The following is an 18903-nucleotide window of genomic DNA, read 5'->3' on the forward strand; positions in this document are numbered from 1 at the left end:
GGATTGAAGTGGATCAAAAATATTGTCCTCCTTCTCAGGGGTCTGACTCTGAGCAGGAGTGTTATTACCTATCGGAGGATGAGTTAGAAGAAAGAGAGGAACTCTTGCCTTCAACTTCTTCCACTCAAGAGAAAAAAAATGTCTTCTCTTCCGAGATGTCGGATACCTTAATTCAAGCAATACGGGAAACTATGGATATTCCCGAGGAAGACCAACCACATACCATCCAGAATGAGATGTTTGGAGGTCTAACGGAAAAGAAAACAAGGGTTTTTCCGGTAAACGGAAATCTCAAAAGAATGGTGACAACTGAATGGGAAGATTCAGAAAAAAGGCTCTTCATTTCAAGAGATTTTAAAAACAGACTTCTCTTTGATCCAGAGGACACTAAGCCTTGGGATGAGATCCCAAAAGTAGATGTCCCAGTAGCCAGGGTTGCTAAAAAACCCGCAATCCCATTTGAAGATTCCTCTCAGTTGAGGGACGCCATGGACCGAAAGGCAGACGGACTACTGAAAAGAGCGTGGGAATCTTCCTCGGCCTTGATCTCAACTAATATCGCGGCCACATCAGTAGCAAGAGCAATGTTTATATGGCTAAACCAGCTAGAGACCCATTTGATGATGAAGACATCACGACAAGATCTATTAGATTCTCTACCTTTACTAAAAATGGCAACCGGATTCTTGGTAGACGCTTCAGCGGAATCTATTAGATTTGCTGCCAGGAATGGGGCTCTCTCAAATGCTGCTAGAAGAGCATTATGGCTCAAAATGTGGTCAGGAGATACGAAGTCCGAGAACAAGTTGTGTTCTATCCCATTTACAGGGTCTCTGATGTTCGGTCCTCTCCTCGATAACATGCTGGAGAGTGCAACAGATAGGAAAAAGGGGTTTCCTGAAGAGAAACCAAAAAAACCCCCTCAGTTTGGAAGATTTCGCCAACAGAGGGATCCTACCTCACAGAACTACAGCGGGAAAGGGAAGTCCGGTCGCTGGAGTTACCCCAAAGGAAAAAGGGGTCTAGGATATCTCCTTATCCCAAATAATTCATTCCAGCCCTCAAATCAATGACGCCAAGAGCGTGGGGGGAAGACTCCTACAATTTTATCCCAAATGGTCGAGAATAACCCAGAACCCCTGGGTTCTAAAGATCATAGAAGAAGGATACAAAATAGAATTTTCCTCCATTCCTCCAGAGAAATTCCTAATAACCCAGTACCAAGCAAAAGATCTTCATCAGATCCTTATCCAGGACGTCCAGAAACTACTCAGATTGAGAGCCATTTCTCCAGTTCCCCACACGAAATATGCAAAGGCCACTATTCAAAAATCTTCTTGGTCAAAAAACCAAACGGTTCCTACAGGACAATAATCAACCTGAAGGTCCTAAACAAATGGGTGAAATATCGAAAATTCAAGATGGAGTCTATCAGATCGACTATTCCTCTAATAAGGGAAGAGGCATCAATGTGTACGATCGATTTAAAGGATGCGTATTATCACGTTCCTATCCACCCCGCGTATCAGAGATTCCTCAGATTCGCAATTCAGGACGGTCCTTCCATTCTCCACTTCCAGTTTGTCTGCCTCCCCTTCGGCCTTTCCTCCGCCCCCAGAATTTTTACGAAAATTCTGGCAGAGATCATGGCATTCATAAGAAGTCAAGGTATAGTAATTATCCCATATCTAGACGACTTCTTGTTGACCGCAGATACTCCGGCTATCTTAGTCAGTCATCGGTCACAGGTTCTTTCCCTCCTACAGGAATTGGGATGGATAATCAACTTTCAGAAGTCGAGTCTTCCTCCCCAGAAACAGAAGGTCTTCTTAGGAGTACTACTAGACTCCTCCCTTCAACATTCCTTCCTCCCAAGAGAGAAACAAATACTCCTACTGGCAGAAGTAAGGAAATTTTAGGGGAAAGACGCCTGTTCCATAAGGGAATGTATGCGGATGTTGGGAATGATGACGTCTTGCATCCAATCTATTCCATGGAGCCAATTTCACTCCAGACCCTTACAGAATCTGATCTTGTCCCAGTGGGATCAAAAACAAAACTCCCTGAATTTAAAAATTAAAATTTCCGAGACTGTGAAATCATCCCTCCTGTGGTGGCTCTGCACAAACAACATAGACAAGGGAGTCCCCTGGAGAACGTCTCCTTATGTAGTGATTACCACAGATGCCAGCAAACACGTCTGGGGGTCAGTAATCCAAGACCAACATTTTCAGGGCACATGGACTGTTCAAATGAAGATGATGTCCTCAAACTTCAAAGAACTAAGAGCCGTATGGGAGACACTTATAAGAGCTTCACCCACCATAAAAGGGAAGCATATAAGAATTTTATCGGACAACACGACAGCAGTGTCCTTTCTTCGCCATCAAGGGGGAACAAGACACACTCTTCTTCAGGCCCTCTCTGCACAAATTTTCAGTTGGGCAGAAGAAAACGTCCTATCAGTCACGGCAGTCCACCTAAAAGGCTCAGAGAACCTATCAGCAGATTTCCTGAGTCGGGAAAAAGTAGACCCTGGAGAATGGTCCCTAAACAGGGAAGTCTTTCTGTCCCTAACCCGAAATTGGGGTTATCCACAAATAGACCTGTTTGCCACGAGGAAAAACACTCAAGTAGAGACATTCTTCTCCCTAAATCTCAGAGACAACCCATTGGGAGTAGATGCATTGTCCCAACCCTGGGACATGGATCTGGCCTATGCCTTTCCTCCATTTCCTCGAATACCAATGGTATTAAGAAAAATCCAGGAAGATTTGACAAAGCTCATCAATTATTCTTCCCTATTGGCCAAAAAGAAGTTGGTTTCCAATCTTACAATACCTAGCGTTGGAAGACCCTATCATGCTCCCAGTCAAGGAGAATCTTGTCTCCCAGGGTCCCTTATTCTTCCAGGGAATAGAAACTCTGAAATTGTCAGCCTGGATCCTGAAAGGCAGATCTTGAGGAACCACGGTCTGTCAGATGAGGTAATTTCAACTATCTTGTAAAGTCATAAAGAAGTTACCTCTAAAATCTATCAAAAGATTTGGAAGAAATTCTGTTCCTGGCATGGAAACCCAGGACCAGACCCCTTTTTTCCCAACATTGCAAAAATCCTAGATTTTTTTACAATCGGGATTCAAAAAAGGACTTAGCCCTAGTACCTTTAAAAGTACAGATTTCAGCCTTAGGTAATTTTTTTAACACTCCTCTGGCGGAACATCGGTGGATCAGAAGATTCACCCAAGCGGTCTCTAAACTGAAACCTTCCCTAAAGAAATCAGTTCCTACCTGGGATTTGAATGTGGTGTTAACGACTCTTTGTGAGCCCCCCTTTGAGCCGCTCGTCAAAATTAGTATGCATTTTTTAACTCTAAAAGCTGCATTCTTAGTCGCTATTACTTCAGCAAGAAGGATTGTAGAAATCCAATCTCTGTCAATCATAGAACCGTACCTAAAAGTACAAGAGGATAAGATCATCTTAAAGCTGGACCCTTCCTTTATTCCAAAGGTATCTACTGCTTTCCATAGAGAACAAGAACCAACACGAACACGAAGAAAAATTCCATTGCCTGGATGTCAGGCGAACAATTCTTCAGTATCTGGATAGAACCTCCTCCTGGAGACGAGATAAAAATCTATTTGTCCTGTTTGGGGGAAAGAATAGAGGAAAGAAAGCCTCAAAAGGCTCTCTAGCGAGATGGGTAAAAACCACCATACAAGAAGCCTACAAGTCCCAAGGACTATGTGCCCCACAAGGCATCAGAGCCCATTCAACAAGGGCAGTCTCGGCATCCTGGGCAGAAAGAAGAGAAGCCTCTATGGACCAAATCTGCAGAGCTGCCACTTGGTCAAGCCATCATACGTTTTGCAAACATAGGCTCGATGTTCTGTCCGATACGGATTTAAGTTTTGGACGGAAAGTCCTTCAATCCATAGTCCCACCCTGAGCATTATAATCTGGTATTGTTCCTGTAGTGCTGTCATGAGGGATGTACTGGAAAATAGCAATTCGACCTATCGGTAATTGTATTTCCAGGAATCCATCATGACAGCACCATTACATCCCTCCCTGATTGAATTCTGATTTGTGCAATTAACATGTCAGTTATTATCCCTAGAAATAAAATAGGGTTGCATCCATCCTGGTGTAGTAATTGAAAAACACTGGCAAGTGGGTGGTGGGAGGGGCCTTTTAACCTCTCTGTCTTCCTGTCCCTCCAGAGGTCAATAGGGCAACTTCCTGTAGTGCTGTCATGATGGATTCCTGGAAATACAATTACCGGTAGGTCTAATTGCTATTTTTTTGACCTTCTGTTGGCTGTATACATCTGGAGTTCGCTCAACTGATACCGCTGACGGGAGACTTAAATGCTATATGAAGAGGGCCCTACATAGTCCAGCAATCTTGTGACATGCAGAAGGTGCAAGCAATGCAGCAAGTGCAATAACCAACAGTACAACAATTCCATGCAGGTTTAGGCAAAGGTTGAAATAAACAAACTTGTAGTCCACCAAGTCAGGTTATGAGCTGTCAGCCAAGTTACCTCGCTATTCCAGGCTGATGATCATCACAGTTGTAATTCTCTCCTCCAATCACTAACAAACTGCGTTCAACTTTTTACTGACTTTAGGGGTGGTATGAGATGTATTCCCCATAATGGGGTCTTCTCCATGCTCACTGTTTGCTCATTTGCACACTACACTGACTATCAAGATGAATATTCACTTTCTGTGGGAGTGTAAGAATTGCTGTGTTAATATGCTAGATATTAACCCATGGCAAATGTCAGTCAGTAAGAAAAATATTTTAAAAACACCATTCAAAGATCTGCACTGGAGATCTTTATAACTAATACGGTGCGAACAAGGTTGTAACCGAAGGGTTTTATTCTCTAACAAAACGGAAAAAAATTATGAAAAAGAAAAACCCATAAAATAACAAAGTACTAGAAATTTAGCAAAGCTTGGGTGAAAACCAATGTTGTGACTGTTGGAGGAAACGGAAAAAATTCCCACTGCTTGTTGTGTATTTAAAGGAATGAATGGGTCTACCAAATTCATATATCTCATATTCATGTCTTTATTTCAACTAACGGAAAAACTATATTGACATTTTTGTTCTACTGACTGGTACTGACCACAAACTACCAAGAGGAAACAGCCAGTCTGCTTTCCTCATTTACGTAAACAGGGATGTGTATGTAGCTTCCCATCTGCCAACCACTTTTGAGGCTGAGGATTGAGAAGGGTGACTAGTTCTTACTAGGGAGTAGGCTGTGCAGAATAATTCTGTAATTCTTGGAGGGAGAAGTGCAGGCATCTGCCAAACTTCTATAGCGTAGCCTAAACTAAGCCAAGGTACAGCTACAAACTGCCAGCTCATATAACTGTACAACCAAAGACAATATTCTGTTCCAAAGTCTTACTACGCATCCACATGAGTGATGTAATTTATCAACATGTATGGGAATTTGGATTCTTGTAGATATTGTAATCCAGTAGCAGATTATGTGCACCCCTGAATAAATCTGTAAGGCCTAATGCACACAGCTGTAGTGGTTTTGCGGTTCGCAAAACCACTGATCTGTTGCGGTCCATTTGTCAGCAAAAGTACTACTGGAGTGCATCCGCGTGTCATCAGTGTTCACAGATCCGCAGAAAAAAAATTCAGTAACTGTCATGCATGTTGGAGAGTCCGAGCCGCAAATACGGTCAGTAAAATGACATGTCCTGAGTTTTTGAGGCCCAGATTCGCGGCCCCACAAGGATATGTGAACATTACGGTGGTGTGCATGGGGCCATAGAAATGAATGGGTCCGTGTGTTATTCATATAAAGGCGGATAGCACACAGACAGAAATCTACGGTTGTGTTCACGGGTATTTAATTATAAATTTGCCTAGCACCTCACCATAGTGGTAGTGATTCTGTTTTGTTTTTTTTGACTGAATCAATAGCGCAGTCAACTGCACTATTGATTCCGTCAACAAAAACTGAATCCTTTCACAACGATGACAAACAGAAACCATTAGCAAAGTATCCGTCACCATTGAGTTCAATGGTGATGGAAACGGAAGCTGAGGTTTCCTTTTGCCTTTCCATTGAGGGGTTCCCCCGATGGAAAGCTGATGGAACCGCTCTACGGAAAGCAACGCTGATGTGAACACAGCCACACGGTGATGTACGATGCAGAGTGGAAACAGTTTGTGTGAAAGACCTAAATAAAGTTGAAATAAGGCTTGGTTCACATCTGCGTTGTTTTAGCGGATCCGTTGAAATAAAAAAAATAAAAAAGACAGACTGATACCAGACAAAATTCAACGGAAGGTAAGGCTCTGTTCACATCTGCATTGGGGTCCCGTTCTGACGTTCCGTGGGAGGTTTCTGTCAGAACGGGACCCTGAGCAGCCACAAACTGACACCGACGGAAACCAGAGGTTTCTGCCTCCATCACCATTGATTTCATGGGTGACGGAGCCGGTGCCGCTGGTTTCCGTTTGTCTATTTGTGCACCGGATCAGTCGTTTTGCCGGAAGAAATGGCATAGTTGACTACGCTATTGCTTCTGGCAAAACGATGGGTTTAAACTGACACATTTCTTTCAGTTGTGTCAGCTTGTCATCAGTTATAACAGATCAGTTTTTATCTTTGCATCTTTCTTGCTTTCATTTGAGCACAACTGATGCAAAACTAAAACCCATTGAAATCAATGGGTCTTGTGACGGTAACGTTAACTTCCATTCTTGTGGTCCTCCGACGGATACGCTATAACGGAAGCCACAAAGCATATGTGAACGCAGCCTAACTAATGCCGATGCGTTATTATTAGTCAGCAGACTACTGCCATAGATCTCCATAAAAGAAACCCAAAAATTGTAGGCTTCAGGAGTGAATTTCTAGCCACTGTGGCTGACTAGATCCTAGCGCTGCACTTAACATTTCTGTCCATTCATTAAGGATTGCTATATCTAAGGCCTCATGCACACAAACGTGTTTTTGCGACTGCAAATCTGCAGGTGAATTGCGGACCCATTTGTTTATATGGGCCCATGCACACAACCGTGGTTTCCACGGTCCGTGCGATATCCGGGAACCCGGACCGCAAAAAGATAGAACAAGTCCTTATATGGTCCGGGCTCATTGAAATCAATGTGTGCACAGTCTGTGACTTGCGGGTGGCCTGCAGAGGACACTCCGTGCTGCAATCATGGGCCGTGCACACGGCTACGATCGTGTGCATGAGGCCTAAGGCTAAATCCATATTTGCATTTTTCTTTTTCTATTAGGGGTTCTTCTATTTTTTAATATAAGAAAAGTGTAGTCTCCAGTCCTATTCTTGCCATGAAATATACCTTGGATGGATCTGATTAGAACTGATATGTCAGGATTTGCGGAGTTCCATTTGAAAACTGATCCATTGTAGCTTTTATGGCTCTGATTACGGAATCCATGGCACTAGTGTGAATCGAGCGTAAGCTTAATATTTGTCATACCTAAAGTTATTTTGTCATCTAGCGTTATATGGAATGGCTTTGAACTAAAGTCAGAAAATCTTTCTTATTTTAGGTCAACTTTGTCGCATGTCAGCTGTTCGCTCTTGTCATTGCTGTGTGGTTCCGTACTTACCTAAGTGCAAGACAAGCACATGCTACTATCCGCCATGGCATTGCCACACTTATCGGTGTTTACCTTGCAGTATTTTGCTTTGGATGGTAAGTTGTCAGTGCATAGACATGTACTAGTTAACCTGTATGCTGTCTTGTGGTACGATTTTATATTAAGAATTTTAAACAAAACTGCTTCTTTTTATTCTTTACTGTGAAGAATATTGCAATGTTATAAGTCAGTATTCTACTTTATGGTATATTTTTTTTATTATTATTGCTGTGTAGAATAGCATAGAAAACCTGGTGTAGATACATTGATTCTGCCTCAATGCCTTTTTTTAATTTGGATAATTATTTTTCTTTATTAGAAATGGATATAAGGATATAATTAGAAGAGCACATTCTGATAACAGGTGTTTTTGCCTTTATTTTAGGTACTCTTTGCACATATTCTCTTTGGTTCTTTTGAGCTACTGCATCATGATCAATGCAAGTATTGAAAAAGTTCACTGGTAAGGAAAGCACATAAAGCAAATAGTTGCTGAACGTGTGGTACCTTAATCTAAAACACACAGCGCATTGCTATGTCTAAAAGTGTGCCAAAAATGTGTGCTCGTGTATGTATTCAGAGAGTTCTTATGGATTAACCCTTTGGCCAAATCGGACTATTTGTTGACCCTGTGGCTCAGATTTTTACCGCATCTGGATTGCAGAGATTTTTGGTCTCTTCAGTTTTGATGATTTGGTGAAGATATGTGCATGTAGACCTAGCCATAAGTGGTATGTATGAACTCTGTACAATGTTTTTTGTTTTTTTTCCCCTACATATTTATTACATCTTCTTTGAAAAGGAAGATACACTCAACAATTCAAAAAAAGAATAAGATAGAAAAGCCAATGAGAATATAAGAGCGCTTCTCCTACAAAAGAATGCTTGAACAATATATCCCATCCTACCCTCCCTGCCGCAGGGAAAAAAATACATAGATTTCTTGATTTACCTACCCATCTATTATACTTGAGGAGTCCTCATTGCCAGAGACCTATCCTTTGGGTCTGACTAGTCAATCCACCAGTTCCATATTTCCGTAATAATAAATGGGAGTCTCCCTTTTTTTCCCTCAAAATACAATCTCTCATAAAATAATTCTCTTCATATCGCCTACTGCCATTTATTTTCTAAGAATCCGCAATCTTGCCATAAACGGTTGAATCGCTAGGGTACAATGTTCCGCTTGTTACTTGAGAAGGATTCCCCAGCAAGATTAAAGGGGTTGTCCGAGATAAAATGACTGTTAATGCTTCTAATTTATAAATGTAAATACATTTGTAATATACTTACATTTTCCAACATGGCCCGTTTACATACACTGCCGTGGGGTACTTGACGGGTGACGTCAATCTCTGGCCGCTGTGTTGATCTTCAATTCTTTTCCGGGTAATTGACACATCACTTGTGATGTGCCCGGTATGGGCTGTTATGTTGTAATGCACATGCGCGGTCCCTGCTATTATCTTGAACAGCAGGGACCGCGCATGCGCATTACGGGCTGTGCAGCGGAACAGCCCATACACGGCACGTCACAAGTGACGTGTCGTATACCCGGAAAAGAATTAAAGATCAACACAGCAGCCAGTGCAGAGAGTGACGTCACCCGTCAAGTACCCCACGGCAGGATCTCGAAACGGGGCCACTTTATAATTGTAAATGCATTTGTAATATACTTACATTTTCCAAATTACAAGCATTAACACATAGTCATTTTATCTCAGACAACCCCTTTAAGACCAGAGCATATTCTATGCCTATTTTAAACACAATTCTTGTGATTTCAATTACTTTGGACCAATACTGATGCCACTTTGGGCAATGCCGTAATAAATGTCTGGTCTATATTACACCTAGGACAACCAGAGCTTTCTCTGTATCCCATAAAGTGATTTTAATGCAATCGATGTATCAATATAAATTGGGAGAGTCTATGTGAATAGTTAAGTGACATTCTATCCACCCCCTTAAAAGTTTCTACCCATGAGACTGTGTAATGTTTCCCCAAATCTCCCCCCCCCCCCCCATTTCTCATTACTGTTATAACTTGCTTTACTATCCCGATTTTAAGGTGCGTGATCAATTCATTGTATACCATGGCAGTAACCCCCCCCTTATATAATTTTCCATAAATGCCAAAGGTTCAATCCCAAAACACATACACCTACCTGGAGGAACAACCAAATCTCCCTCTGGAGTGTATAAAGGGTTTTAATAGACCCGTAAATAAATAAATGGGAAATTTTACTTATACCCCATCTCTGCCAAGACTTACTGTCTTATATCAAAGCAAACAGGGTAATGAATACATTCCACCAAAGTGGTTTGAATGAAAAAAATCTAACTTTCTGTTTTAAAACTTCCCAAACCCTATGATATAGACCAAAAACCTTATACCTGGGTGGCTTCTTTCAGAGTGGCTATTATTATTTAAAGCACCTGCTCACTCCTTCATCTGCGTTTCTGACCTGGCTGTGTCCATTTGTAAGTATGGCCTTTTTCGGTGGTTTTGTATATGTCCCCTTGTTTTTATCGGTTTTGTCTGTACATCAGGAACATTCTGTTCCATTTAAGGAGTTAGGGACTCGCAAGTCTGGGGATCCTTGTCGTGGATTGCGAGCTTGCGTCCTTTTGGCCAAAATAATTACTAATACTCCAGATATTTTTCATTACTACGTATATTCTCTTCTCTTGGACACAGCCGGGTCTTTGATGCTGGGAGAGCATGGTGTGTTGTTGTTTGGCATAGCAAGCAGGGTAGCCCGCTCTATGAACTATCAAGGCGTCACAAATAGGCTTCTACCTGGCTATACACGTTGTGCCTCATGACGTACACACTATCCCTCCATGTTTCACACACTTGCACCCCATTATCCATTTATTTCTATTGAGGCACTTCACTCATTACTGCCCCCTATATTTCACTTATAGTATTACACTTGCACACACACTATTCATTTATTATTTCTTACTACACATCCCATGCACCACACACACCACTCCCCTCAAGACCAGTGGGAGTGGCTATTATTATTTAAAGCACCTGCTCACTCCTTCATCGGCGTTTCTGACCTGGCTGTGTCCATTTGTAAGTATGGCCTTTTTCGGTGGTTTTGTATATGTCCCCTTGTTTTTATCGGTTTTGTCTGTTCTTTCAGAGGTCGTCTGCTCCAAGACTTGGAATACATTATCCCTCTGCACAGGTCCCCCCGATGCTAAAGCCAATCTATTTACTTCTCAGTAGTTAGTCAACAAGTTGCTGCACCTGGCATGAGAGAAAATATACCGTATTTTTCAGACTATAAGATGCACCCAGGTTTTAGATAACCGAAAACAGGAAAAAATTTAATCTTTTATTACTTTTACAAAGACAAAACGATTTGTTAAAAAAAGTAATTTGTTGTTTCACCATATCCTGAGAGCCATAACTTTTTAAATATTTTTTCATAGTTTGAGCGGTGTAAGGGCTTATTTTTTGCGGGTCGAGCTGTAGTTTTTAATGCCACTATTTTTTGGTACTTACAATATATTTTTTTTTTTACCGTGCGAGTTAAATAATGCAATATTGTAATAGTTGAGACTTTTGCGGACGCAGCGATACCAATTATGTTAAAAAAAAAAAAAAAAAAAGTGCAATTTTTTACATTGTGCTTGGGGAAAAATGGGAAAAGGGTTTTTTTTTTTTTTTTTTGTTTCCATAACTCGACCATGTACGCTGTTTTCGTCGCTACTGAGTTCCAAAAACAGCATAGCTCTGCGTGCTACGCTGTTTCTGTAACTCCCATTCACTTATATGGGAGTTACAGAAACCGCATAGCTCAGCGAGCACTTGGCTGTTTCCGTAACTCCCGACCACGTAACCAGTAAGTGACCGGGAGACAGCGGAACAGAGTAAGCTAGAACGGGGTTTAGGGGGCCCCAGTCTAGAGATAGGTGTGGGTACCAAAGGTGGGACCCGCATCTGTCTAACATTTATGACACATCCTGTGGATATGTCATAAATGGCCTTCGTGGGAAGACCCCTACAAATGCCGCGGTTGCTATTGACCGCAGCATTTAACTAGTTAAACGGCCAGAAACAGCGCCATCGCTGTTCCTGGCCCTTAGAGCAGCATGTCAGCCGTAAAACAGAGCTGATATCTGCAGTGTATGGAGTGGAGCGGGCTCCGCTCCAAACATCATCATTCCCCCCCCCCCCCCCCCCCGCCGCTCCATGATGTCGGCACATCATGGGTCGGGAAGGGGTTAAGTAAGAAGCGGCCAGGGGACCCTGCGCTGCTGTGTCCCTTGACTGCCGATTTTCTAAGATTTTTTTTTTTAGCGAGATATATTCTTGCTTACAACTGCGTCTTATTGTCCGAAAAATACGGTGTTCTTAAATCCGGCAATGCAAAGCCTCCCTCTGCCACCGGGCGACATAATTTGGTATATTTAATATGAGTCTTCTTTCCTTGCCAAATAAGATCATTCACGATTGAATCCAGTGTGTTGAAAGTCTTAATAGGAATCCAGACAAGAGAATTACCAATAATATGTAACACCATAGGAAATCAGATCATTTTGATTAAAGCGATCCTTGAGGCCTTGGTCAGGGGGGTGACGATTCAAAGTCTTTACCATACTTCTCAAAATACTGAAGCCCCGAATAAGCGGATTTGCCCTGATCTTTAGTTCGAAACATTCTAGAGTTATAAAAAAATAAATAAAAATGGGGATAGTGGACAACCCTGACGGGTGCCTCTGGATAACAAATAGAACTCTGCACATCTTGAACATTTTATTTTTAGAAGATGTTGGGCGTCACCGCCACTGCATAGGGTCAGACTTATTCACTAATATGAATTTGTATGCATTTTTTACAAAATGTTACACTTTCAAAGGCGTCCAAGAGTGTAAAATACTTGGTGGCATTTTCACAATGTGCCAGATGTCTAATTTTAGAAAATCTATGGGTATAGGGATGTAATCTCATTATTTTCATTTTATAGTTCAGTTTTTATTTGTTTTCTAAAAGTTTGAAAATTGTCCTGGCAGCAAAAGGGTTAAAGGTTTTATACTTTATTTTGCTATGTAAGTCTAACAGATGCCTACTTTTGTTTTACGGCTTTAAATAATTTTTTTATGCCTTTTCAGGTAAAAAACAGCAAAACAAAGTAGCTCCAATGCAAAAAATAGAGGTTTTGCCCCAATGGCAAACAGTTGAGTCACCACAGTCCATAGTGAATCAGACAGCACCCACCAATATACCGATCAGCCATAACATTAAATCCACCAACCTAACACTGTGTAGGTCCACCTCGTGTTGCCAAAAAACGCTCTGACCCATCAAGACATGGACTCCTCAAGACCTCTGAAGGTATCCTGTGGTATCTGATACCAATATGTTAGCCGTAGATCCTTCAGGTCCTCTAAGTTGCAAGGGGTTCTCCATTAATCAAACTTGTTTTTCCAGCAAATCCCGCATATTCTCGATTTGGTTTGAGATACGGGGACTTTGAAGGCTAAGTCAACACCTTTTTACTCTGTCATGTTCATCAAACCATTTCTGTAGTGTAGCAGGGCGCATTGTCCTGCTGAAAGAAGCCATTTCCATTAAGGAACACTTCTGCCATGACTAAGTGTACTTGGTCTGCAACAATTTTTAGGTAGGTGGTATGTGTCAAAGTAACATCTACTTAAATGCCAGTACCCAATGTTTCCCAGCAGAACATTGCCCAGAGCATCACACTGCCTCTGTCTGCTCCCAGCCATAGACATGATGTTGAAGAAAATGTGATTCATCAGGCCACCTCCTTCTATTGCTCCATGGTCCAGTTCCCATGCTCGCGTGCCCATTGTAGGCCCTGTTGGCAATGGACAGAGGGAAGCATGTGCAGTCTGACCGGACTGCGCAGCAAACTGTGATGCACTGCGTGTTGTGACACCTTTCTTATATAGCCAGCAGTAACTTTTTCAGCAATTTGTGCTACAGTAGCTCTTCTGTGGGATCAGACCAGATGGGCTATCCTTCGCTCCCCACATTCATTAATGAGCCTCGAGTGCCCATGACCCTATCGCCATTTGACTTTTCATGGACCACTATTGGTAGATACTAACCACTTCATACCGGGAATACCCCACAAGACTTGCTGTTTTGGAGGTGCTGTGACTCAGTCGTTTAGCCATCACAATTTGTCCCTTGTAAAAGTCACTCAGATCCTTAGGCCTTGTTCACGCGAACGTGTTAAACGTCCGTTTATACAATAGCCGTTACACGGACCTATATAATTCAATGGGGCCGTTGTTTCAACGGACCGTGTGTAGGGTCCGTGAGAAAATGGGACATGTCCTATTTTTTTTTATTTTTTTTCACGCAACCCTCCATAGACTCTAGTCTATGGGGGATGCATGATATTGCGTCCCGCAGCGCAGATCACGGATGCACCTCGGACGTGAAAAACACACGTTTTTCGCGTCAGAGATGCGCAATGCACATCTGAATCTAGCCTTAGACTAATTTTTCCTGCTTCCAACACATCAACTCCAAGAACCGGATCTTTACTTCCTGCCTTATTTCTCTCACTCCTTTGATGGGTACCATTGTAACAAGATAATCGATGTTATTCACTTCACCTGTCAGTGACTTTACTATTTGCATACTCACCGTTCAGCCACAACAGTAAAGTCTTTATCCTGGTGTGTTACCTGATTGCACACTAGGTAAATAAAGAAGCCACTGTTTCCTTATGGTGGTCGTTGCTATCTTGTCATCCAGGTTGGTTTATCAGTGTTTGGAGGGCACCCACTCTGAACCTCAGTGTTGGGACATGGACCAGAAGTGGGAATAATTATTTTTTTCCACTTTGTGCCCAGTCTTGGACTAGTTTTCCTTCTAGCATATATTAAAAGACTGTAGCAGCATCCAATATAAAATAGATCTTTATTCACGGAGTGTGGCAACTTGACAATTGATCTGCTGTATTTTTTTTTACTTGTAATCTATAGACTTTTGATCCTTTAGGTGGTGTTAGTCTATCATAAAATATTAAAGGCAACCTTTCTGCAGTTTTGACTCTTAAAAAAAAGTTGACAGAGCTATATAGAGGATGGGGAGAGCAGTGTAACCATATCTGGGATGATGGTAATGCAGGTTGACCGAGAAATCTATGTTTTAATGCCCCCAGCTTCACAAGTGCCCCCTGTGCTTTGACTAATGGATCTAGCTGTCTCCTGATTAGATGTTAGAGCCGTCACTCAGAGGGGAGAGGCTGGGGAGCTTTCAGTAAAGAGAGGCCGGAGCACTTCTTGTGAAGGGGCCACATCCGTGGCACTTGCAATCATGGCAACAACTTGCATGGTTTCTCTTTTCTCCCTGTCTTTTATATAGCGCTGTCAGATGTTTTGAGAAATCCCTTTTAATACAAATAACCAATTCAAAATCCTCTCAAATTACTGCATTTGATGTTCTTCCTGAAAAAAGAAGAGTGACATTAATTAATAGAAATGAAGTTTGATAAGATGGAAATGATATAAGAATGTAATGCTCAATGTGGTCATGTTTTATTTGATTTTTCAGTTACTCTTTTATACTTGCTTTGGGATATCTAACACTATGCCAGATTAACAGAGTGTATATATTCAACTATGGTATTCTCACGACAGATTTTTCTGGGTAAGTATAAGCTGTCTACTCAAGAGTCTATATAGTAACGTGGGGTTGTCTTAAGTTTTTGTAATACACACCTCCCCTGCCAAACACTTGTATGACCTCATTTATTTATTTTTAAAAGTTACATTCTATTAAGAACATATAAAAATTGGAACACATACATTGAATATATATCCGTTGTACAGAAATAACAACAGTATATACATATGTATCCACCAGTAGACACTAGTATGATTTTACAAACCTATAACAAAAATAATACAAAAACAATAAAAATACACATCGCTTTCCATTACAGTATATAGGAAGACCAGTCAGTCAAATACCATGTCTAGTGGAGTAGTGGGAAGATCGGGGAAAGACATTAGCAGCAAACATCTCAAATACGCCGATCAGGAATATGAAAAAGAGGGTGGAGAAGTCTGAGTCTGTAAGTAGGTGCTCCACGGGGAGCCGTCTCTCTATATAAGGAGTTGACTAGGGCTTTATAAGATCCCAGTCTGGTCTCTTCCAGATCTGTAGATGGGTTAAGATGTCTGTGTAAACCACCACCAAGCATACACTAATTATCTAGCCAAAAAGTATAGGTTCGGCAAGTTCAGGCCACCCTGCTCTGTAGGTAGACGGAGCGTGCCGAGAGCAATCCGAGGGACCCCATCCACCCAGATAAAGGATCGGAGATCCCGGTCTACCTTAGAATAGATTGTGAGTGGGAGCCATACAGGGGAGTTATGGAAAAGATATAGGAATCTAGAGAGGGAATTCATTTTGAATAGATTGTTGCGACCCGTTAATGAAAGGGGAGATGTCTTCATCTGTCAAAATCTACTTTAAGTTGTCTTAGTAATGGAGTGATGTTATCCAGTATGAAGTGTGTGTGTCAGGGCTGATCACTGTAGGAGGGAGGGAAGAACAACCCCCCCCCCCCCTGGCTCCCGGATCCACCGCCATTATTAATGACTTAGACCAATTAACCCGGAGACCAGAGAACGACGTAAATGTGTCAAAGTTATTAGCGCTCTTAAAGATGGACCCAGGTCATTAAGGAAAATGAGTATCGTTCGCATAAAGTGAAACTATTTCTTCCCTTCCTCCTAGAGCATAGCCAGTTGTATCTGGAGATTTTTGTATGGCTAGGGCGAGAGGTTCAATCGCTAAAGCAAACAGAGAAATGGATAACGGGCATCCCTGTCTAGTCCCTCGGGCCAGAGCAAAGGAGGGGGAGATATGACCGTTAGATTTGACACTTGCTAGTGGTTGTGAGTATAGAAGATGTACCCATTGGATAAAACGTTGTTCGAATCTACCCAGCACAGACCTTAGATTGGGCCATACAACTGCAAGTCCAAGGAGGCAACAACCCGGGGGCCAGGGGTATTATATGAAGACTAGAGATTCGTGAACAACCTCCAAGTTAATGTTGGTGGCTTTACCAGGCATAAAGCCAGATTGGTCAGGGTGAATAACATGAGATCTTACTTTCTGTAAGCGCATGGCCAAAATTTTGGCTAGAATCTTAACATCACAATTGAGGAGTGAAATGGTCTATGGGATCCGCATTCTCTTGGGTCTTTACCGGGTTTGGGGATTAACATTGAGATCTCTGATAGACGGAGGGAGGATTGCCACGTCACCTAGACACAAATAGGGTGAAGAGCTATCAAGTCCACATGCAGTTTATACCATTCTATGGGGAGACCATCCAGTCCGGGCGTTTTCTATTTGAAAAGGAACCAATTGCTGCTGTGATTTCTTCCACAGTCAAGTCAGCCTCTAAGAGACTAGCATGTTCCCCATCCAAGATGGGAAAATCATTGGTACTTAGATAATCCTCCAGATCAGAGGAAGTCTATGTCACTTGATTGATAGTTGGAGGATCCTGTACCTGTACACCTGCAGGGAAAATGTTCTCCATGATGGGATTTGTTGTTGTATCATCTCTGGCTAAATACACTAGTAAAAGACCATTTTTATCCCTTTGATCAAAGCCTCTTTGCTGAGAGTATAGGGTTTTTTTTATTAGTCAATTCAGTTGAGAATAGACTGAAAAACAGTGTGAATACAGAGAAGGCAGAAAAGGTTGATGGGTCCCTAGTCTGAAGATACTGCCCTTCACCTGGGCTAGGGCAGACTCGAGAGCAATATGATGAGTGGTTAGCCCACATCTGTGTGAGGAAATGGCTCTCATCACAACCTCTCTCATGTATGCCTTTTAAAAGCATCCCATACCAAACCACATGTCGTCGCATCTGTATTTGCAGACCAAAAACTAGATAACTCCAAGTCTAAAGACTTTATCACCTCTTTACAGGAGAACCATAGGCTACATAATATCCAAATTTTGCGTTTTGCCATCTCCGGAAGCCCTAGAGTTAGAAGTAGGGGGGACTGATCCGAAATACCTCTAAGGAAGTACTTGACATCTACTACAAAAACAAGAGAGGCTGTGTTCCCAAATGCAAGATCTACTCATGCCATTCTCCGGCCTACAGATCATTCTCCAGAATAAGTCTGTGATCAGGGATGGTGCTTACGCCAGATCTCTGTCAAATAATAGGTGTCAGCCCATGCACTTAGAGGAGAAGCAATCCCCAGAGTGCCACCCAACCTATCCAGCTCGGGACAGAGCAGGAGATTAAAATCCCCTAGTAACAAGAGGGGTGCAGGGCCCAAATCTGTTACGAACACCATCACACCATTCAGTAGCTGGATAGTTGTAAATATTCACTGTAATGAATGATGTAAGGTATACCTGACCTAATATAATAACAAATCTCCCACTAGGATCAGTTTTAACAGAAGTGACCACACATTGTAAAGATTTGAGGACCAGTAAGCAGACTTCACAGGAATAGCTGGAAAAAGAGGCATGATAACCGTATCGAACCCAGGGCCTATGAATAGCCTTCAGTTTAGAGCCGATCACGTGAGTCTCTTGAAGGAGTATCATATGAGGATTATAGGAGAGAAAATTGGATACAAGAGATCTCTTGAATTTATCTTCAAGACCCCCCCCCCCCCCCTCATGTTCCAGGAGATGATCCTAAGTTGCTGTAAGGTCTCAGTTTTTGCAGTATTGGTAGTTGGACATACCCAAGTAACATACGTTGTTTAAGGGAGTAGTGAAATATGATCCGTAAGAGGGATTATTAATTCCTGCGATCTGAGAGGTTGTCACTGATCCATACACGTTTATGCAGTACACGTGTATGACTGAAAAGATATGGAAAGCTAAAACAAACTAACCCCACCCGTTCCTCCAAACACGAGACCGGTTTCATTCCAAATTTCAGTAACTATCCTGCACAAGGTAAAGGTAAAACTGGGATAAGAGAATACGGTTAAATGTAAGCGGGGATAAACCCCTTCCCCTAGATCTATCACAGATTTAGCAAATCAAGAGTTGGCTCAGTGGACCATATGGTAAAAGAAATGACTGGAAGACGAGAAGACTGTAGGGCCCAGTCTATTTCCATAGTGCAATGTAGAATAGGAGATCCGTATCTGTACTCGTCTCACTCAACATCAAGCAGTAGTTATAATTTTTCTTATTATTGTTTGTTTCCAGCAATATAGCAGAAGGGGTTTTCCCACGAC

The 18903-nt window shown here is 42.0% G+C and overlaps 1 protein-coding gene across 2 annotated transcripts in view; it reads left to right on the forward strand.

Moving 5' to 3' along the window:
- MBOAT1 (membrane bound glycerophospholipid O-acyltransferase 1) overlaps window positions 1-18903 on the forward strand; it is a 92142-nt gene that overhangs the window by 17194 nt on the left and 56045 nt on the right. For both annotated transcript variants that reach the window (XM_075826583.1, XM_075826582.1), the window contains exons 2-4: window positions 7569-7714; window positions 8044-8121; window positions 15214-15309. In XM_075826583.1, the coding sequence (XP_075682698.1) occupies window positions 7569-7714; window positions 8044-8121; window positions 15214-15309 (320 nt within the window). The remainder of the gene's footprint in view (window positions 1-7568; window positions 7715-8043; window positions 8122-15213; window positions 15310-18903) is intronic.

The sequence above is a fragment of the Rhinoderma darwinii genome, chromosome 5, assembly GCF_050947455.1.
Source record: "Rhinoderma darwinii isolate aRhiDar2 chromosome 5, aRhiDar2.hap1, whole genome shotgun sequence".
Taxonomy (NCBI): Eukaryota; Metazoa; Chordata; class Amphibia; order Anura; family Rhinodermatidae; genus Rhinoderma; species Rhinoderma darwinii.